Source organism: Oncorhynchus tshawytscha, linkage group LG01, assembly GCF_018296145.1.
Source record: "Oncorhynchus tshawytscha isolate Ot180627B linkage group LG01, Otsh_v2.0, whole genome shotgun sequence".
Lineage (NCBI taxonomy): Eukaryota > Metazoa > Chordata > Actinopteri > Salmoniformes > Salmonidae > Oncorhynchus > Oncorhynchus tshawytscha.
In genome coordinates this window covers 41,221,938-41,245,367 of record NC_056429.1, presented here as the reverse complement: position 1 = coordinate 41,245,367, position 23,430 = coordinate 41,221,938, and the positions used below count along the sequence as shown (strand labels likewise).

Below are 23,430 nucleotides of genomic sequence, written 5' to 3'. Positions count from 1 at the left end.
CTGGAGCATCAGAATGTGTGAGTTCGATTACAGACTCAAAATGTCCAGAAACAAATAACTTTCTTCTGCAGCTCGTCAGTCTATTCTTGTTCTGAGAAATGAAGGCTATTCCATGCGAGAAAATGCCAAGAAACAGCACAAACTGGCTCTAAACAGAATATAAAGAGGCCCTGGTGCACAACTGAGCAAGAGGATTTGATGTTATTTTAATGGACAAAAAAAATTGCTTTTCTTTCAAAAACAAGGACATTTCTAAGTGACCCCAAACTTTTGAACGGTAGTGTATGTTGTAGGGCTATTTGCATCGGTATAGACTTTCAAAATGAGCAAGCAACACAGTGTCTGATTGTTGACCATGTTGGACTTCAGTCCCCTTGTTGTGAGTCATGTCTTCATTACTGTTTTACTGTAAATGTGTTGGCCCATATTCTTACAGTTGATTTGACACTGCTACTGATGACTCTCCGTAAGAATGGTGTGTAACTTTAAGTCTTGCCCTTCTGCTCCAATTCATGTCATGTCAAGCCTCATGCTGATCTCTACTGTACAGATGAGTGCCTGGGGAAACATCAACCCACATTGTCTGATAGATATGGAGAGTTTGAACAATACAATTGGCATAGTAATCAATTAGTAATGTGAAAGTTGAAGTGTTGAATTTTAACTGTTGATAAATGTATTTTTGATCCTCAAATTCTAAACAAAAACTGTCTATCATATGTCATGTTGTTGTGAGATATGTGTGAGATATATGTTCGATAGACATTGATCACAAGTTGTCTGATAATCAATGAAAGGCTAGCGCCACACACAGCTCAATGAAAACTTCAATGCTAGTATTCTGGTTATTGGGTTAGTACTAAGCTATAGGTAAAGACTCCATCTTCATCTCCTGTGAATATACAGATCGAGAACATTATTTATAATATTTCGAAGATGCAGGGTCACTTCGACAGCTGTATATGGACTGATATATATATATATATATATATATATTCCTTACATTTGTTTAGTTTTACTACATTACCGCAGGCTCAATCCCGCCCATAAACGTCATTGATTCAAATTGCTTCTGATGCAGGCAGCGGTGTCTGGAGCCGAGCGCAGTGTGGCATTGCATAGCGAGTGGAAGCGCCTGCTTGCTTCTTTAAGTATACTCGTATGAGCAACACAACCACGACTCACCTCTTCTTTTAAAGATGTGGACAGAAGTCGGGAAGCTAATGCTCTTACATTTGTTGCTAATGGAGCTCCACTCCACCCAAGGTAAGACATTTTTATCATTGATCGTCGGAGAGGGAATTTTCATTACAACGAATGGTGAATGGGTAAGCGACGTTGCCGAATTGATCTAGCCAGTGTATCGAGTAAGCGTCGTAGAAGGTAGAGCAGCGTCGATGCACTCCTTATTTTCAAACAGTCACCACAACAGGAAATTCATGTTGACCTGCACTAAATACTATTTTAAAGCAGGTTATATGTGCTTTGATGTTGGTACTTATTCTACAACGTCACGAAAACAGTCTTTACTGTTCTTTACCCAGCCTAGTAAATGACAATGCGCGGGAGGTAGCCAACATGTGCATGAATGACATATGGAAGGCAGCCTAAACCTCCGCTTGAACACAACGTGTAGCCTAGGCTACGTGGAAAGGGTAGTAGTTCCATTATTTCCTCATTGATCCAATGCATGAGCATGCTCGCTGTTCATTTTTTGATTCAATCGGCAGGATATTTTGAGTTGGCTTGTAAGCCTGTTATAGCCTACATGACATTTATTACTGTGTTGTCAACAGTCACAAAAATAGGTTAGGCTACAGTCAAATAAAGACACCCTTTTGGGATACATGAAAGTCCAACAGTTCTAGTTTTGCATTCCAATTTGAAATGATTAGACGTAAATAATTCCCATATAGACCTCGTGCCAGTTAAATGACACTTGTTTTTTGTTTCTGTTCTCAATGAATGTTGTGCTTATCGTAGATAGTAATCAACGCTGTTTGTCCCCAGACCGTGTTGTAGGCTAATAACAATGTATTAACGGCATCAATTAAGACATCACTTAGTAACAGTGACTCCAACCCTTGTTGCAACCACATTGTATCAATGAACCTCTGTAAAACCCGGTTGTAATCAGTGGATCAATGAAACATCTAGCAATTTCATAACAATGTTTCCTACCAGCGATAGAACAGTTGTGCGCGTTGCGCGTGGGCGTTTTGGGATGAATTGGTGACATGTCCCTGGCGCACAACCTATATTTTGTAACAAAACCTAAACATATATACATTGTTTTACTGTTTTATTTACGGGTTTATCTTGTTCTTATCTGCAGGAACTCATACTGATACGAATTGCGAAACGGGTCAGTTTCAATGCAAGAACGGAAGGTGCATACCTACTCTCTGGAGATGTGACGAGGACGATGACTGTTCTGACAACAGCGATGAAGAAAACTGTCGTAAGTAGCCTAACACCTGCCTAACACATGTCCATGAGCAGATACTATACTGTAGCACATATGTGATCCCCATTGTATTGTGGAGGCGCCTGGGGGCATCAATACGCATTGCACATAGGGTCACCAGAGTAGGTGTTGGGAGTTTTTCCAATGTAATGTGGATATGGAGTTCATATTGCCACCGCTGAGTGGATGGGAACCTGACTATTATTTTCATAGTAAAATGATTGTATGAACACATTGAAAAGAAGGGTCTGGAAACAGATACCATTCTAGATCTCAATAATTGACTTAATTGGTACTTGAATTGATTAAGTCATTTCATAATGAACACAATTTGAAGAGTCAGCCAGCAAATGATCAATGAAGAATTTGCCACGCAACTAATTGGATGAACAGTTAAGTTAATGTTGCCAATTCATTTTTGTCTCCACGTGTCATAGCCAATAGCAGCACTGCACGTGCACACCTGCTTGTTGTCCTAGGCATAGCGTGGCTTTTGCAAGCTTGTCTAACATTGACTGGCTACAGATTATGATGATTGGCGACAACACTCGTTGGGAACGTTTGTTTAAACGAGCAGTGCTAGTGTCACAACACTGCAACAGATCTATAAACATAGCCTTTGTCCTGATGGAAGTGAGTTGATGCTGTTGTTATTTGAAGGAAGTGGCCTCAGTTACAACAAAAAAGCCTACTGTGCCACACACAGGTCAATGACAGAGATGCTGGTCCCCACAACCAGCATCTCAAACATGACCCCACTCTCCCTCTCGTTCCCCAACTTTAAACCTGCCAGCCAGACTGGGAAGAGACTCTTTCCCCATCTGCTCTCCCTCTATCTAGTCATTCCTCTACATATAAGCTACTTAGCTTCTCTCTATATTTCAACCTGTCCCTCTCGCTCTCTCTTTCTGTCTCCCACCCTCTCCTCCTCTCTACTCCTCGGGACTTGTACCCCCTAGCCAACGAGAGCTGGGTGGCATTTCATGGTGCTGCCTCCCAGGTCTCCTGTGCTATGCCTGGTGCTTTAAAAGGCCAGGGTCTTTCGAAGGCATGCATGGCAGACAACCTGGGAAGAGAGGAGCGGAGAGTGCCAGCGCCATGCCAAGCCAAGGAGGCTGTGCCCGCTTGTCTTACCCCCACAAAGGGCATCAGCTGACAGGTTGGAGATAAATCCGATGGCACGGCTGGTTGCCAAAGCGATACCCTCTGGCGGTGCGCCAAGCTCTCCAGCAGATGCCAGTGCTGCTTGCAGTGGCTCCCCAAGCCCCACATCGCCAGCTAAAAACACAACACAGGAGTGGGGGAGACAAGAGAGAGGAGGAGAGGAGCAGAGGGGAGAATAAAGAAGATGAGAACAGAGGAGAGGACATGGGTAGAGGAGAGGGGAGGGTTGGAGAGAAGGGCAAAGTAATTCATACTGGTAAACAAAACATGATGTGCCAGAACAGCAGTGGCCCCTGACATTTTGTCTCGCCCCATAACAATCTGTGCTCTACAACCAGCGCACCACCTCTGGGCTCGCTGCCTTAAGCCTGGTCACAACACTGCCAAGACGCTAACTTAGCCCAGTAACCTGACCCGGCAGCCCTGCACCTATCTCAGGCAGCACACCTCTCTCCCTCTCTCCTGTGCCACTGCCAATATGATCCGTCTCTGACTCTGTCTCAGTCTCAGTGCCAGGCCTCTGTCCCTCTCCACAGGGATTACCCACAAGCCTTCTCCAGTATTAGAATAAGTCCTGCTAGATTGGGTGTATTTTGTGCGTGTCTCTCCTCATCCCTCCCTCCTCTCCTGCATGTCTCTCTCCCTCCTAGTGTCGTTCACACCAGCCTCAGAGGGGATTCCGCTCCTGTTGCCCCGAGAGACAGAGAGGGGAGGGAGGCCACACCCCTCCTCATCAGGTGTGTGTGTGTGTGTGTAGACACACAGACATAGAGAGACACATAAAACATAGAAAAAGATGCTAACTTATTTCAGTGCAATACAATTCATTTTTGGGGGGGAATATCAACCCTGGGTATTTAGTTGAATTTGAATTTGAAAACACCTTCCTAAACAAGGCTGCTCTGAATGATATTGGATGACGCCAGTTAAGAAAGGGTTTTTATTTATCCTCCTGGTGTGAAACAGATGCCCCCCCCCCCTCCTTTATGGACGTGATTATTGCAGTGTCAAAGCAGTGTTGTTTTGCTCAGCACCCCCCACCCCCACACACACACACACACACACACACTGCCTGTCTGGCCCAGTCTCAGCCCCTGCTCCGGTCTCAGTCGCTCAGGAACACAACACAATAGTTCTACACAACAGCACTGAGTGTGTCTGAGACAGAAACACTCTATTGTAGCCAGGGAAGAGCTGTCCACGGATTAGACATTAACGCACATTTCACGCCTCTCGCTGTGTGTAAAGCTCGACCCAGGCAAACGAACACGCACACGGTGATGCCAGGAGAAATGCCAAACATCACATCGTACCCTGGACTCCAACATACACGGAAACATCGCTCCACATCGCTCCAACCCCAGTTGTAACTAACCTGATTCAACTCATCAGCCAGCTAATTATTAGAGTCAGGATGCGTTAGATTAGGGTCGGAGGGAAAACCTACAGGGCGGTAGCTCTCCAGGAACAGGGTTGGAGAGCCCTGCTTTACGACAACAGCCCATTTTGGGGTCATACTTTAAAGGCAACACATCAGGTCAGAGGGCAGGGTCTTAATCAATTCACCCTGACCCTGTAGGGATCCTGTGCTCACCACTCAGATAGATGAAACCTACCCAACCATTTTAAAAGGCTGGTACACTTTGCATGCTTTAGAGCTCTTCAGTACAGAGAAGAGTAGAGGGATGCACGGAGGCTGCACGTCTCACACGCACGCCAGCTCTAGGTCAGCGCTGACATGAGTCCTCTTTGTAGCTGGCAGTAAAAACATGCCAGTAGAAATGTGTGTGTGTGTGTGTGTTGAAAAGACTGGTGTCGTATGAGTCAGCCCTGGCATTTAGCCCGCTCACACACAAGTACACGCACACACGTGCTGACACGAGTGCACGCGCACGTCTGTCTGTCTAGGAGAAAACAATCTGGGTTTTATGTGGTAGGAGGGAGAGGGGGTGTACAGGAATGCTACCCCCCTCCCCTCCAGCAGCAGGTGCGACGGAGTAGACTCCAGATTGTGCTGGGACACACACTGCGGCAGGAATAGCTGGAGACACCTGATTGTGACAGACGGGCTGGATACCTCACAGTCACACGCGGAGGCGGGTAGAACAGAAGCCATGTCCAGCTACAGTAAAGCAGCACCGGAATGTCAAGCTGAGCTACCTTGTTTCCTGCATGTCTACCTGTTTGTGTGCAGTCACAGCATCAACCCCCCGTTGCACTAATATCCCTGGTCCTGTCATTATTGAGGAGAGGATGCTTTCCTCTCAGTATCCCAAACCACATTTTAGCAGACCTGACGCCCCCCGAGTGTCATGATGTTGGCTGGATAGGGTACAGATTTGACTAGGCATAAACAGGCCACAGAGATGCGAAAGTCAGAAAGAATAGCTGTCTTCAATAGTGTCATGTTCTACTACAGTGCCAATACCTTCCTTTTGTGAATGGGTTTGGGTGTTGTAGTAGTGTTAGTGAATAATAGTAGAGTTCAGTTGTAGCCTTAGGGTAGAGGTCTTCACGGGTATTACCCTGGACCTGACAGGGCTGGGTCTGAAATTCTGTCATTGTCCCAAGGATCTGATTTGATTGTCACGGGTCTCGAGTATTAGTAATTTTAACTGATTTGCCGGTAAGGACCCGTACAGATCCGAATGCGACTGCTGCAGTGTAGAGAGAGAGAGAGAAAATGGTCTCTTATGCCGCTGCGCAGGATTTTCACGACAGTGGCGCGTGTAGCTTGTTGTTGACCACCCAATCACAAGACATCAAAGCGGCAATAGCCTCTGGCTCTGTGTGTGCCTTGGCAAGCACGTTAGGAAATCAAGGAAGAATTCAAAGTTAAATGAGAAGGATAGGCTACAACGACCAATAGCCAACAGGTAGGCTGCTACTTTATACTCTGAATGGAGCTGTTGTTGTAATTGCGCAGCTAGGATGGGGGAAAGCGCAGCCTATATAGCCTAAATTAGTCTACTCAGCGAGCTTCACTTCTCGGGTTTGATGCAGTCAAAACAGGTGCTATGTAATCAGATTGGAATATACTTAACCTAGCTTTGGCAGCTACATGTTAGTAACTAGTGCGTGTCGGCTTGGTTGCTGCTGTCCCTCTCTCCCGCCTTCCCGTTGCCTGCTACTCAGCCCCACACACACACACACACGCGCGCTGTACGGCCCCTCCCCCCACCGACTTGAGCTCCTCGGTTCTTGTATGCCTCAGCTAGCTTCCGCAATAATAGCTTCAGTTTATAAAGTAGCAGAAAAATTGCCTTTCCCTCATTCAGACCGGGTCTGGACCCGACCGGGTCTATATGGGACTGGGTCTGGACCCGACCGGGTCTATATGGGACCGGGTCTGGTTGTCCTCTCTCTCTCTCTCGCTCACTGCTGCTGTTGAGTGTGGGACTGTTAGAATAATGGCCTTGTATTGACACAGTGTGTATTGTAATTCGGACGGAATTTAAGAGAGGCTATGGGATCTACAGACCCTGTGTGTTTGTGTTATGTGTGTGTGTGTGTGTGTGTGTGTGTGTAGTTCACACTGTCCATTTGCATAGTTATAATCCAATTAGTGTTTGTCTCAGCGGGTGAGCGCTTGAGAGGCTAGTGTGTGTCTCGCTCGGTGTGTGTGAGAGGGGGAGCGAGCGAGTGGGCCGCCTGTGTGTCTGCCTGAGGATAGAGAAGATCATTACTCTCTCTGTGCTTTTCACCATCTCAAATATTATGGAAAAAGGAAAACCGATTCAGGGAGCTGTGAAGCCTCTAGCTCTCTCTATATCTCTGTCGCATTCTCCATGAGGACACATTCATCATCAACAGGATGCTTTCTCTCTCTCTCTCTCTCTCTCTCTCTCTCTCTCTCTCTCTCTCTCTCTCTCTCTCCACTCCCTCCCTCCTTATCTACACTCACTCCTTTCACTGATTTCACCCCTCTATCCTCTCTCCCCCTCCCCACTTCTCTCCCTCCCTCTCTCTCTCCCTCCTCTCCACCCTCTCTCCACTGTACCACTCCCTCCTCTAATCCTCCTTTCTGATCCCTCAATCCCTCCTCCCTCACCCTTTCCTCTATCCTCTCCTCCTTCCCTACCACCCTCCCTCTGTCCCGTCACCCCAATCGGCCCCTATGGATTGCACGTGAGTGCTTGGGTCTCTAGCCTGCCATTGATTTGCCAGTGGGCTGCTCTGTGGCTGTGGAGGTTGTGGTGATTTATAGGGCTGTGGGTCTGTGCTGGGGGGAGAATATTTCACAGGCCTTTATGGGCTGTCTGCGTACTAATGAGAATGGTCCCTGCCACATGAGGGAAACCTGGGTCATACTGGCAGTGGCACAGCAAAGCAATATGTATGGAGGGAGCGAGGGGAGGGGGAAGGGGGAGAGAGGGGGAAGGGGAGAGAAGGGGGAAGGGGAGAGAAGGGGGAAGGGGAGAGAAGAAGGGGGAAGGGGCGAGAGGGGAAGGGGAGAGAGGGGGAAGGGGAGAGAGATGGCTGGAGAGAGAGAGGGAGGTAGAGAGAGGAGAAACAGAGGTGAGACAAACAAAGTGAGAGCGAGCGCGATGGAGAAGAAGAGAGGGGAAATGAGGATAGAGAGATACACACACACGTACATACATACATACATACATACATACATACATACATACATACATACATACATACATACATACATACATACATACATACATACATACATACATACATACATACATACATACATACATACATACATACATACATACATACATACATACATACATACATACATACATACATACATACATACATACATACATACATACATACATACATACATACAGATAGAGGAGCAGATGTGAATAACACAGGCAGAGCCTGGAGCACGGTAGACTGGTAGACTGGTGTCACAGGCAAGTCAAGGCGTTAAAGGTTTGTCTTTTGGGCCTGCCAATCAGGCTGCTCTTTCCACCAGTAGACACATGGTTGACCTGGCCAACCGGCCACATGCTACTAACATGGAGAGGAGAGGAGAGGAGAGGCAGTCTCCTCTAGTGTAGAGTTTCCCAAACTCTGTCCTGGGGGGCTCCCCCTGGGTGCACGTTTTGGTTTTTGCCCTAGCACTACAAAATTTGGGCAAAAAAAACAAATGTGCACCCTCGCTACCCAGTTCAGGAAACCCCGACTAGTGTTTACCTGCAAGGGTCAATGTGAACCACCTTTTATCAACTTGCGTCAGCGTTATCTTAGGCTTTGAGGTAACAATGACGGACAGCAGCATTGTATTGGACAGTAGTGGGGCCCTCATAAAAACCTCTCTCTCTCGCTCTCTCGAACCTTCTCTATCTCTCTCGCTCGCTCTCTCTCTCTCTCGCTCTCTCTCTCTCTCGCTCTCTCTCTCGCTCTCTCTAACCTTCTCTCTCTCTCTCGCTCTCTCTCTCTCGCTCTCTCTCTCGCTCTCTCCCCCCAAAGCCCAATGAGAGAAGGGTGCAACCAGGGAACTTGTTTTTGTTGTTTCTTTTCTTTCCTCTGATTACCTTGTTTACCGTCAAGCCGGATTTCCCTCTCTGCTCTGGCCCGATATTGCACCTCGCCGCCACTCCGCTCTGCCTGCGCAAACTGACATATTGTTCAAAGTCAAACTCCCGGCACAGAAATCCTGTTTCCTCTTCCTCTCTCTGTCTTGTTCTCTCTGTTGTTTTGTTTCCATTTGATCTCCCCCAGCGCCTGACAGGGTATCATCACCTAATCCCCTACACAGATTAGGGTATATCTTAATGTGACTCAGGTTTATTTACATCCCCTGTTTATAATCCTGTTTTTCATGACCAGTTCTCACTCTGTAGTCAGAGAGCGAGGGGAGCGCTGCGATGCGGACCAACATGCGCTTCGCGAAAGAACGTTCATGAATTAAACATAGGCACCTCTAAAGGTATTAAATCTATCTGCTAGACGTAATACCTAGCTTTCTGTTCAGCGACAGAGCTACAGAGCACAGGGGCCCTGTCTCTGCCGCATGTCATTGTCAACCTCACAGGGTTCGTTCTTAAAAGTTTGTGTTGGAAGTCAAAGGCAGGTTATTTTGCTGGCCTTGTCCCCCCCCCCCCATGGCCATAGGGCCATGACTAGCCATTCAATCGCCCTAGCCTAGACCCTGAAGAAGATGTCTGCTTTAATGCTTCACATTCTCCCTTGAGGGAATCCGACGCGAATGTCTTGCTATGGCTTAGGAGTGGGAAATCAGAGTTTGCTAAAAGTAGGATTTAGGAGTTGAGGTGAGGTCCCTGGAACTGTGCTGTCCTTGTTGCCACGAGGGTGTGTGTGTGTGTGTGTGTGTGTGTGTCATTTTGGGAGAGAGGGGTGAAATGTGATTTTCCAGGCCGGTCCTTGCCGAGGGACAGCAAAGGCTTTGATGGTTTGGTATCTCTGCACTAAGATCTCCGCTCAGCGCAGAGCCAACACTAGCGTCACAGCCACAGCCCCATAATTAACCACACACACACACACACACTCACAAGCGTGTATCCTCCTCTGAAGATTCTGTACCCTTTGAGAGTGGATGAAATCCTATTGAGTCTCTCTCTCTTTTTCTTCCTCCCTTCCTACCTCATCTCTCTTACCTCTAGCGAACTCTGTAGTGGATAAGGCTGTTTGCGTTGATGACAATTACACCGCTCGTACATATCTCCTCTATAAACCCGTAGCAGGGTTCTCACTAAGCTCCCAGAGCGACTCTTTACCTTGAGGGGATTTTGCTTGTCATGCGTTGCAGTGAGAGCGACGACGAGGCGGCCTAGATGCCCCGCCCCGGTTCTCTTTGATGGTTTGCAGCGCTCGCGGCCCCGGTATTCGAGACATTGCGTAGCGTCATCAGCAGCCCTGTCGACTGTGCTGATCCGAGCTGAGCTGATATCTTAACACGCTGTAACAAGCTCTCGGGGCTCTTTATCATAGAGGGGGGCTGGCTGGCTAGCTAACGGAGAAAAGGGGTTGAGGGAAAGAGTGATAGAGGGGTGAAGATGGAGAGATGAAGAGCCACAGAATATATTCAAGCCTTGGGAGAAAATCAGGCTGGCCCAAGAAGATGTTGATTTCTCGTAGGTACACATCTATAGGGGAGGAGGACTGTGTATACACCCCAGTCCCCCATCCTCAGCCCCACTGATCTCTCCTCAAGCTCTCCCTCTCTCTCCTTTTCATCCACTGCTTCATGGGGTCTGTTTTCAATGTGTTTACCCCATCAGAGTCTCCCCCCCCTGGCCTCTCTCTATTCAGACCTCCTGCCCATGTGTCAGTGGGAGCTGACACTCAATATACTCCGCTGTACACCACTATTACTGAGAGGCCCATGTTCCTCCGCCTTACACACACTTACTGAGATTCACAGATAATGGTGTGTGTGTGTGTGTGTGTGTGTAGTGCATGCTTATCCGTGTCTGATGGCCCCTCTGTTTATGCCCTGTTGTTGTCGATAATGTTTGTTTTCTTTGGAGCTCCGTCCCTGAACTGCATTAAGATTTTATAAGCTGTTTGACGATGCGCTTTAACATCCCACTCACCCTTAAGAAGTACCTCTCTGAGGCCAGCTGTGCCGGCCGTGCTCGACCGAGACCTTTACATATCATTACGCCGGCTTCAATGCAGCAGAACACCAGAAAGTCTGCTCTCTCTCTCTCTCCCTCTCGCCGTGTCCCTCTTCAGTTATCAAGTCTGTAGGTGAGTACGACGACCCGACCGCCTGGCAAATTCATACATCCACAGCACAATTGGTCACCTTGGTCTATTTTAAATGATATCTGTGTCGACTGTTTGATGTTGCACCTGGCCAGTTAGTTTCTCAGGCAGATTGCTGTGTTTCGGTTGTTGAAACTTCAGTAGCGTGTCATATTAGGAGCAGTTCTGTTTGGTTCTGTCCGGTCTTTGTAGCTCTGCCACAGACATCAGCTCTTACCATGCTCACCCTCCACTTCCTCCTCTTTCCCCCTCCTCCTCCTGGGACACCGCGGTGGACTGTTCTGTGTAGTTGCTCCCGTCCGTCCCGGGTCCTGTCTGAGCGCAGGTGCTGCTTTCTGCTTTGATGCCCATGAATGCATGTCAGCTGTAAGGTGCCTGCCTACCCACTGCGCACAGGTGCACTCGCGGCCACTCATGTCCTGAATCACACAACTTTATTTAGAACCAATCCATTTCATCCCAAGACCCCAGGGATGGGTAGTCGGTGGGGGTGGGGGTAACTGACCTCATTGGACACATTGGTCACTGTCTGATCTTGACACACTCAGACAGACATTCATGCGTGGCACACACACACACGCACCCATTTATACATGCAAATATGTACGTACCTATGCACACACGGTACAGTACAGATGCACACAGTCACATGCACACACACTATGCATACAAGCCTACCCAAGCATGCATGTACGCAGGTTGATACAGCAGCTGTTGTTGACCGTAAAGAAAAGGTCTGTTATTGGCTTTAAACCAAGATGGCCTGGCCTGGGATGGAACATCTGATGCGGTCATTAAAGATTTTGTGGTTTAAGTCCGTTCATTATCTAGGATTAGTCTGCGACAGGGCTGGTAGATAGAGAAGGAAGGGAGGAGAGAGAGAGAGAGAGAGAGAAGGAAGGAGAGAGAGAGAGAACGAGAGAGTCATTTAGGGGCGGCTTTAGTTTTTTTCCCCATAAGCCGCCTCTCTTTGCTCTTCCCTTTGGTTTTCATTCTCTTGACTGAGAGGGAGAGAGAGGAGTTAAGGGTGATATGCAGTACGATGCAATCAAACATGATATGTAATTCGTTACCCCTCTCTCTTGCCCACTTAGTGTTCAAAGTCACATTGTTATATTTTTTTAACTGATTTGACATTTAAGTAGTGTTTTCATGTATGTGGGTATTGAAACAGCTGTGGCTGACTGCTTCTGCTCTTCAAGGTGAGGGAACATGAGAACTGATGCGCATCAAGAAATAACTGCGATAAACGCACTGCAAAACCATTTCAAATCGATACATTCGCCAGGAAGAGGTGGGTTTTAACCTCCATTCTAAAGTTGACTGCTTATGAATGAAACGTATCTAGCGAGTTAAGTAGGAAAACCTGCAAAATCGGCAGTGTATCAAATATTTTCTCTCCCCACTGTATGTGCCATGTAAAAAAGCTAACGTTTGAGTTCCTTGCTCAGAACATGAGAACATATGACAGTTGGTGGTTCCTTTTAACGCGAGACTTCAGTATTCCAAGGTAAGAGGTTTCAGGTTGTAGTTAATATAGTATTTATAGTACTATTTCTCTCTGTACCATTTGTATTTCATATACCTTTGACTATTGGATGTTCTTATAGGCACTATGGTATTGCCATGTAACAGTATAGCTTCCGTCCCCCTCCTCGCCCCTACCTGGGCTCGAACCAGGAACACATCGACAACAGCCACACTCGAAGCAGCGTTACCCATCGCTCCACAAAAGCCGCGGCCCATGCAGAGCAAGGGGAACAACTACTCCAAGTCTCAGAGCGAGTGACGTTTGAAACGCTATTAGCGCGCACCCCGCTAACTAGCTAGCCATTTCACATCGGTTACACACGAAAGTGCTGTTTGAATGAATGCTTACGAGCCTGCTGCTGCCTGCCATCGCTCAGTCAGACTGCTCTATCAAATCATAGACTTAATTATAACATAACACACAGAGATACGAGCCTTTGGTCATTAATATGGTTGAATCTAGAAACTATCATCTCTAAAACACAACATTTATTATTTCAGTTATTTCAGTGAAATAAGTAAATATTCTTGTTACATTGCACAACCTTCAATGTTATGTCATAATTACGTAAAATTCGGACAAATTAGGCAGCCCAAACTGTTGCATATACCCTGACTCTGCATGCAATGAACGCAAGAGAAGTTGCACAATTTCACCTCGTTAATATTGCCTGCTAACCTGGATTTCCTTTAGCTAAATATGCAGGTTTAAGAATATATACTTCTATGTATTGATTTTAAGAAAGGCATTGGTGTTTATGGTTCGGCACAGTCGTCCAACGATTGTGCTTTTATCGCAAATGCGCTTTTGTTAAATCATCCCCCGGCGTTGCATCGATTATATGCAACGCAGGACACGCTAGATAAACTAGTAATATCATCAACCATGTGTAGTTATAACTAGTGATTATGATTGATTGATTGTTTTTTATAAGATATGTTTAATGCTAGCTAGCAACTTACCTTGGCTTCTACTGTATTTGCGTAACAGGCAGTCTCCTTGTGGAGTGCAACGAGAGGCAGGTGGTTATAGCGTTGGACTAGTTAACTGTAAGGTTTGCAAGATTGAATCCCCCGAGCTGACAAGGTGAAAATCTGTCGTTCTGCCCCTGAACAAGGCAGTTAACTCATCGTTCCTAGGCCGTCATTGAAAATAAGAATGTGTTCTAACTGACTTGCCCAGTTAAAAAGTTAAATAAAGGTATAAAAAAAATAATAATAATACAAATAAAAAATAGGCAAAATTGGCACCCAAAAATACAGATTTCCGATTGTTATGAAAACTTGAAATCGGCCCTAATTAATCGGCCATTCCGATTAATCGGTCGACCTCTAACTTTCGTACCTGTTTACTAAAGCATCTTCACAAGGTCCTTTGCTGCTGTTCTGGGAATGATTTGCACTTTTCACACCAAAGTACGCTCATCTCTAGGAGACAGAACGCATCTCCTTCCTGAGAGGTATTGACCGACTGCGTGGTCCCATGGTGTTTATACTTACATACTATTGTTTGTACAGACTTGTGGAGGTCTACAATTTTTTTCTGAGGTCTTGGCTGATTTATTTTGATTGTCCAATGATGTCAAGCAAAGAGGCACGGAGTGTGAAGGTAGGCCTTGAAATACATCCACAGGTACACCTCCAATTGACTCAAATTATGTAAATTAGCCTATCAGAAGCTTCTAAAGCCATTACATAATTTTATGGAATTTTACAAGCTATTTAAAGGCACAGTCAACTTAGTGTATGTGAACTTCTGACCCACTGGAATTGTGATACAGTGAATTATAAGTGAAATAATCGGTCGGTAAACAATTGTTAGAAAAATTACTTGTGTCATGCACAAAGTAGATGTCCTAACCGACTTGCAAAAACTATAGTTTGTTAACAAGAAATTTGTGGAGCGGTTGGAAAACGAGTTTTAATAACTTAAGTGTTTGTAAATGCATATCAAGAAGGGTCAACCAGCCAAAGGACATCCATCCAACTTGACACATTTGTCATTGGAGTGAACATGGGCCAGCGCTTTCTACGGAGACAAATTGAAGCTATTTATTTACCCCTTTTTCTCCCCAATTTCATGGTATCCAGTTGGTATTTACAGTTTTGTCTCATCGCTGCAACTCCCGTACGGACTTGGGAGAGGCGAAGGTCGAGAGCCGTGCATCCTCCAAAACACAACCCAGCCAAGCCACACTGCTTCTTGACACAGTGCCCACCTAACCCGGAAGGCAGCCACACCAATGTGTCGGAGGAAACACAGTGTCAATGTGCACTGCGCCCAGCCCACCACAGGAGTCGCTAGTGTGCAATGGGACAAGGACATCCCTGCTGTCCAAACCCTCCCCTAACCCGGACAATGCTGGGCCAATTGTGCGCCGCCCCATGAGTCTCCCAGTCACGGACGGCTGCGACAGAGCCTGGACTCGAACCCAGAATCTTTAGTTGCACAGCTAGCACTGCGATGCAATGTCTTAGACCACTGCGCCACTTGGGAGGCCCGAATTGAAGCTATTCTAAGTGCAAATTGTGTTTGTGTTTGTACACATGTAGAGCATATGCACGTGTGTATGAGAAGAAAGAGCTTGTGGGCGGAAGGTTATTGTATGCCTGCCAAAGGGATTCTGATATTACCATATTCCGTGGAACTGCACAGCTACTATCTCGTACAGGTATATAGTGGGAAGAGTGGAATGTTCTTTATAGCCATTATTAATGACCAAACAAGTAAAAGCACACCCTAAACAGTCCATTTAACCCATTTGGCTCCACAAAACTGATGTCGTTGCGGAACCCGGTGTCATAAATCCACAGATTTTAGGGACATTTTCAGTAATTGTAATTTTATTGGCCATCTGCCTTTTTGTTCTCTGAGAAATGGACTGTGTTAATTAATGAGAAAATAAGAAGGGGAAGAGAGGGGACGAGAGGGGAAGATATAAAGAAAGAAAGAGGTAGAGAGACAGGAAACGAGGTAAGGAGAAAGAGATCCCTCTTTTAATTAAGATTCCTCACAGTTTGCCTGGTTAATTATTTTCACTTCTGCTTCGTCAGGAACTCATCCATATTTAATATTGCACAATATCATCCTGTCAGGAGCCCCAGAATCAAATTTCCCACTATTCAATTTGTCAGGTGCCAAGAAACTGACATCTTTCTTCCTTCCTAGGTGTAGGATCTGAATTTGACCCATTTCTCACAGCAGTAAAATAATCCTGCCGTTACAGGAAATGTGAATTATTGTGTAGATTATAATTAATGGGCATTTATGTAGGGGTTGATACATGTTTAGTTAGGGCAAATCAAATCTGAACTTTTAAAGTGGAAATTACAAACATTAGACGCATTTTAAACCCTTAACAAGTTTGCATTTCCTGCCATGCAGGAAGTTTCTTGCAACAACAAGGTGATTCAATTAAGGTGTGTGTTCATAAAGCTTCAAAGAGATTGCATCGCTAATCAAGAGCCTCTCGCACCTGCTGCTAACCAAACAGGAAAACATGGAGAGGGAGAGGGAGAGAGAGGGAGGGAGGGCGAAAGAGCGAGAGAGAGAGGGCGAGAGAGAGAGAGAGAGAGTACAGTACAGATAAAACAGCCAAGAAGAGGAAGATGAAACATACGCTGTTCCCTTCATCTTCCAGCGAGTGTACATCAGGGGTGGCGGAGCTTCACTAAGCTGAGGAATGTAACGTTAATATAAGTGAATGAGTTTAATGACCCACCTCAACGAAGCCTATTTTTTCTGCTCCGCTCGTCAGAATAGAGAGTTAGAAATACTGCTGAATTACAGAACAGATTGATTGGCTTTGGCGCTCTATCATATTTCCCTTCCGTCATCAAAGAATAGAGAGAACAGGATAGAGGAGGCGAGGACGGGACAGACACAATGATTTGGCTAATCAGAAAACCCACTTGTGGAGTCAGTCACAGTCAACCAACATTAAGTTCAATAACATGTTAAATTCCTATTGAGCTTTTCACTGCTGAAGCACTCAGAGTAACCTCAGTTACCACTGTAATATGTCTGTTTCGAGTGGATTCTGTTGACCTTCATCCAGTTCAACACATAGTCCCATTAAACGTGCAGGTAGGTCTGTAAGTGTATATAAAATGCTAACGTGGCTAATTGATACTAATGAACGCTAGACTCATACTTACTAAATTACTCTGAACAACTATGGGTATGTTGCTGTTCGTAGGTAGGTTGTGATGGCAATCTGTACAGTCAGTGCTTTTTAATCAATCAATGCTTTACTTCCTTGTGTCCCGGATGGTAGACACAGGATGTGGGTGTGTGTGTGTGTGTGTGTGTGTGTGTGTGTGTGTGTGTGTGTGTGTGTGTATATGTGTGTGTGAGTTAAATGTTGTGTTTGCTCTCATGTTTACATAATTCCCCCTAAAAATATTAGGAAATTAGGAAAACATACAGTACCAATCAAAAGTCTGGACACCTACTCATCCCAGGGTATTTCTTTATTTGTACTATTTGTGTGCGTGTGTGTGCGTGCGTGTGCGCGTGTGTGTGTGTGTGTGTATAGTGCCTTCAGAATGTATTCACACTTTTTCAACATTTTGTTGTGTTATAGGCTGCATATTTTGTAACTAGCCTACACACAATAGCCCATAATGTCAAAGTGGGGAAAAAATAAGCATTTTTACAAATGTATTAAAAATACAAATCTGAAATGTCTTGAGTCAATAAGTATTCAACCCCTTTGTTATGTCAAGCCAAAATAATTTCAGAAGAAAAAATGTGCTTAACAAGTCACATAATAAGTTGCATGGACTCAATGTGATTTTTGAATGGTGGCTGCATCATGTTTTGGGAATGCTTGTAATTGTTAAGGACTGGGAAGTTTTTCAGGATAAAAAATAAATGGAATGGAGCTAAGCACAGGCAAAATCATTGAGGAAAAGCTGGTTCAGTCTGCTTTCCACCAGACACTGAGAGTCAGACAGTTCATATATTGAAGTTATGGATTTTAACGTTGTCACATCTAGAGGTCGACCGATTAATCGGAATGGACGATTAATTAGGGACGATTTCAAGTTTTAATAAAAATCGGCAATTGGCATTTTTGGACACCGAACATGGCAGATTACATTGCACTCCACGAGGAGACTGCGTGGCAGGCTGACTACCTGTTATGCAAGTGTAGCAAGGAGCCAAGGTAAGATGCTAGCTAGCATTAAACGTATTTTATAAAAAACGATCAATCTTAACATAATCACTAGTTAACTACACATGGTTGATGATATTACTAGTTTATCTAGCTTGTCCTGCGTTGCATATAATCTATGCGGTGCCTGTTAATTTATTATTGCATCACAGCCTACTTCGCCAAATGGGTGATATATGCAACAGTTTGGGCCGCCTGGCTCGTTGTGAACAAATGTTTTTTGTTGTTGTTGTTTTTTTACCCCTTTTTCTCCCCAATTTCGTGGTATCCAATTGTTTTAGTAGCTACTATCTTGTCTCATCGTAACAACTCCTTACGGGCTCGGGAGAGACGAAGGTTGAAAGTCATGCGTCCTCCGATACACAACCCAACCAAGCCGCACTGCTTCTTAACACAGCGCCATCCAACCCTGAAGCCAGCCGCACCAATGTGTCGGAGGAAACACTGTGCACCCGGCAAAATGTTATCGCGCACTGCACCCAGCCCGCCACAGGAGTCGCTGGTGCGCGATGAGACAAGGATTTCCCTCCCGGCCAAACCCTTCCTAACCCGGGCAACGCTAGGCCAATTGTGCGTCGCCCCACGGACCTCCTGGTCGCGGCCGGTTACGACAGGGCGCGAACCCAAGGTCTCTGGTGGCGCAGCTGGCGCTGCAGTACAGCGCCCTTAACCATTGTGCCACCCGGGAGGCCCTCTTGTGAACGAATTTGCCAGAATTTTACGTAATTATGACATAACATTGAAGGTTGTGCAATGTAACAGCAATATTTAGACAGCAGGCTCATAAGCATTCATTCTAACAGCACTTTACTGCTTTTGCCAGCAGCTCTTCGCGATGCTTCAAGCATTGCGCTGTTTATGACTTCAAGCCTATCAACTCCCGAGATTAGGCTGGCAATACTAAAGTACGTATTAGAACATCCAATAGTCAAAGGTATATGAAATACAAATGGTATAGAGAGAAATAGTCCTATAATAACAACAACCTAAAACTTATTACCTGGGAATATTGAAGACTCATGTTAAAAGGAACCACCAGCTTTCATATGTCCTCATGTTCTGAGCAAGGAACTTAAACGTTAGCTTTTTTACATGGCACATATTGCACTTTTACTTTCTTCTCCAACACTTTGTTTTTGTATTATTTAAACCAAATTGAACATGTTTCATTATTTATTTGAGATTAAATTGATTTTATTGATGTATTATATTAAGTTAAAATAATGTGTTCATTGTTCATTCAGATATACTTCTGTGTATTGATTTTAAGAAATGCATGGATGTTTATGGTTAAGTACAGTTGTGCAACGATTGTGCTTTTTTCGCAAATGCTCTTTTGTTAAATCATCCCCCGTTGTCTTTGTTAGGAAGAAATAGTCTTCACGGTTCGCAACGAGTCATGTTAGCAGGCAATATTAACTAAATATGCAGGTTTAAAATATATACTTGTGTATTTATTTTAAGAAAGGCATGGATGTTTATGGTTAGGTACACATTGGAGCAATGACAGTCCTTATTCGCGAATACACACCACATCGATTATATGCAACCTAGGACAGGCTAGATAAACTAGTAATATCATCAACCATGTGTAGTTAACTAGTGATTATGATTGATTGATTATTTTTGATAAGATAAGTTTAATGCTAGCTCGCAACTTACCTTGGCTTCTTACTGCATTCACGTAACAGGCAGTCTCCTCATGGAGTGCAATGTAATCAGGTGGTTAGAGCGTTGGACTAGTTAACTGTAAGGTTGCAAGATTGAATCCCCGAGCTGACAAGGTAAATATCTGTCATTCTTCCCCTGAACAAGGCAGTTAACCCACTGTTCCTAGGCCTTCATTGAAAATAAGAATGTGTTCTTAATAACTGACTTGCCTAGGTAAATAAAGGATAAATAAAGGTGTAAAAAAACATTTAAAAAAAACGGCTAAATTGGTGTCCAAAAATACAGATTTCCGATTGTTATGAAAACTTGAAATCGGCCCTAATTAATCAGCCATTACGATTAATCGGTTGACCTCCAGTGTCTACCAGTGTCTTCCACTAGACCCCGGCTGGTACTGAGCTAATGTCTGTTTTAGAGACCACATACAGACTGTGGATAGGGGTCAGTGACTCCCTTTCTGTAATAACATGACATATTAGACTGCCACACAGTGCTTAATCGGCATGTACTGAGTGTGAAATGCTGTTGTGACCTTTAGAACCAAACTCTATTGTCTTGTGCTAGGGCTGGGCGATATGACCAAAATATCATATCATAATATATATATATTTTTACATTTTTGACTGTATTTTAAGGTATTTTATGTTTTTGAATAATAAAAGTTTTAAATGTGCTTTGAGTAGTGCATGACTCTAGGGTGGCAACACATCAAAATCACTTATAATGTAAGGGGCTATTTTATACTGTTCAATCCAACTTCAAACAAAAATTACTTTCAGCATTTTCATACATTTCTGCATTTCTGTGATGGAAGAAATAAAAGCTGAAATAAATAATTCTCTCTACTATTATTCTGACATTTCACATTCTTAAAATAAAGTGGTGATCCTAACTGACCTAAGACAGGGGATTCTTACTAGGATTAAATGTCAGGAATTGTGAAAAACTGAGCTTAAATATATTTGGCTAAGGTGTATGTAAACCTACGAATTCAACTGTATCTGACCATGCAGGCTGCAGAGTGAACGGCAAGAAAGTGCTTGTGACTCTTTGGTCCAGCAACTGCTGTCTCCTTGAGTGACAGAGGGAAGGGATTGGTGTGGGAAGCGGCATGCAGCAGGAGGAGATGGAAAAAGACGACTCTAGCAAAGGGAGTAAACCGTAAAAACGGACATTACACACTCTGGAGTTGCGTATCACATTTAACAAACAAAACACTGAAATGCTGTTATTGAAGGTAAAGTAAAAACCCAAACCGGTGCGTGCATCAATACCGGTATATAGTAAAATACAGTATACCGCCCAGCCCTAATTCGTGCCTGGGCTTGCCTCTGTGGGCTGTTCTTACTGTGTGTGCAGGTTTGAATGCATAGTCACATGACCTAGTCTATGTGTTTGTGTGTATGATGAAGAGTGTCTGGCCTGGTCTTTGTTATGTCTGGCTGCAGTGTGTGTGTGTGTGTGTGTGTGTGTGTGTGTGTGTGTGTGTGTGTGTGTGTGTGTGTGTGTGTGTGTTTAATGAGTGTGTCTGCATGCAGACATGGCCGTTAGATGTTAGATGTTATGGTTCTCATTGGGCCTTTTTAAAACCTATGACCCTGTCATCAGTAATGTAAGAGCCCAGTCAGTCCACTACCTAACACTAGTGGCCAATAGAACACTAATGGCCTAAAGTAGTCATCGATTACACAGCCAGGCAATACCTTGTTATGAGCGAGAGAGGGGGGGGGGAGTAAAATGAGAGGGGGAGAGGAAGAAGGAAAAAGGTGTGAGATGGTAGACAATCAAGTGTGAGAGCAAGAAGGCTAGAGAGAGAAGGTGACAAAGCGAGAGAGACATCTAAAATGTGCTATGGTACGCTATGGTATAAATATCAGAGTCCTTTCCAGTCGTCCTTTCATAATGTATAATGGTGGTCTGGTCTAGTCACTGAGCTGGTCCTGGGGGTTGGCTGCGCTCCCTTTCGTTCCCTCTTCCCCATAATGAGTCTCCTCGGCTGGGCTAATGATGTGTGTACAGCCCTGACCTGCTTCTCCCAGACTGGCCGGTTTGTGTGGTCAGCGTGGTAGCCAGGGGCAGTCACACCTCCCTGGGCGTGCTTGTTATCCTCTGCCCCCCGGCAAACTCCAGGGCACTGCCACCCACCTGGACAGGTTAGATAATGAACTGGTGTGCCTGAGGGATGTGTGTGTTTGAGGGTTTTATATATGCGTGACTATTTGGAAAGAATTTGAGCTAAAACAAAAAAATCACAATTTTTCTTTCTCTATAAAACATTGAGTCTATTGTGGATATGGAGCTAAATTACCAGGATTCCCTTTCCAGGTGAGAGCACCTTAACATAGCACCAATTATAGTGTAATTTATTGCATTTAATCAATCACTACTTGAGTTAAAGTTTACTGAGAAAAGATGCCGGTCGAAGAACATAATCAGTTCTCCTCAAATAAACCCAACTAACCAAGGAAAAAGAATAATGAGAAAATTATCAGATTTCATTTTGCAGCATAGCTGCACGTCTCCTGTGTTTTGTGTGTGTGTGTGTGTGTATGTGTGTGTTTCAAAGCGGATAGATTAAACTAGCTGTTCTGTCATAGCTGCAGGTCTCCTGTGTGTGTGTGTGTGTGTGTGTGTGTGTGTGTGTGTGTTTCAAAGCGGATATATTAAACTAGCTGTTCTGTCATTCTCATGGCTGTTTCTGTACAGAGTAAAAGGTACACTTTAGCTACCTCAGGCAGCCCAACAAGCAGTCAGTAAGTCGGTCAGTCTGCATGTAACTTTGTCAATCAGGCAAGCAGAAAGACATGCAGGCAATCAGGGATGGAAGGGAGGGAGGTGGATACAGCACGTAGGAGCTTGGCAGTACTACAGAGGAAGGTGACGTAACCCAAGTAGAAGGTGCAGGTGTGAGCCAGGGGTGACTGTTGTTTAAAGTGTTTTCACTGGTTAAAGCTAAGCTATTTTAAAGGTAGGACAGGATAGAGAGCACAGTGAGCGGTATAGTGTTAGGGGGCACTTACTGTATGATGCTAGGTTGGCTGCATACACCCACACACACACGTGTGTGTGTGTGTGTGTGTGTGTGTGTGTGTGTGTGTGTGTGTGTGTGTGTGTGTGTGTGTGTGTGTGTGTGTGTGTGTGTGCGCAAGACTGTGCGCGTGTGTGTGTTTGGCTTGCGACGGATCCAACGGATCAATTTCCTGTCTTTTTGTTCAGCAGGGACTTGGGATGCATGGCCCCTGGTGACCCAGATACACTTCTATTTCTTTCTCCCCTCTGCTGCTCTGCTCATCATTAAAACACCCTGCATAACATCACAGAGAGAGATAAATAATGAGGAAGGGAGGGAGGGAGAGACGGCGGGAGAGACAAGTGTGAAAGACAGAGGTAACGACGGAGAAGAGAAAGAGGGAAATGGGGAAGTAAGTAAACGAAAGAAGAGTGACATGACATTGAAAGACAATATATAAATGGGACATAGAGGGATGCAGAGAAGGGGAGAAAGAGAGAGATATCAGGTGAGAGTGAGAGTGAGAATAAGAGAGATAAAGAGGCATAAGAGAAACCCTTTAGTCTGAACAACCATTACATAATGTCCCGTAATTGGTTACAAGCATTTGCATTTGTAGACTGAAATTATGCTATAGGACAGAGAAGACCTGGGTTCAACTAGTATTTGTGTTCTCTCTCAAATACTAGTAGCGTTTGACTGAGCCTGTC

General features: G+C 44.8%; 1 protein-coding gene across 4 annotated transcripts in view; it reads left to right on the top strand.

Annotated features, from left to right (window-relative positions):
• The first annotated feature begins 1,114 nt into the window (after window positions 1–1,114).
• The window catches only part of lrp8 (low density lipoprotein receptor-related protein 8, apolipoprotein e receptor), a 257,502-nt gene continuing 235,186 nt past the window's right edge, over window positions 1,115–23,430 (top strand). For all 4 annotated transcript variants that reach the window (XM_042321502.1, XM_042321500.1, XM_042321501.1 and 1 more), the window contains exons 1-2: window positions 1,115–1,266; window positions 2,336–2,461. In XM_042321502.1, coding sequence (XP_042177436.1) covers window positions 1,200–1,266; window positions 2,336–2,461 — 193 coding nt within the window. In that variant the 5' untranslated portion in view covers window positions 1,115–1,199. The remainder of the gene's footprint in view (window positions 1,267–2,335; window positions 2,462–23,430) is intronic.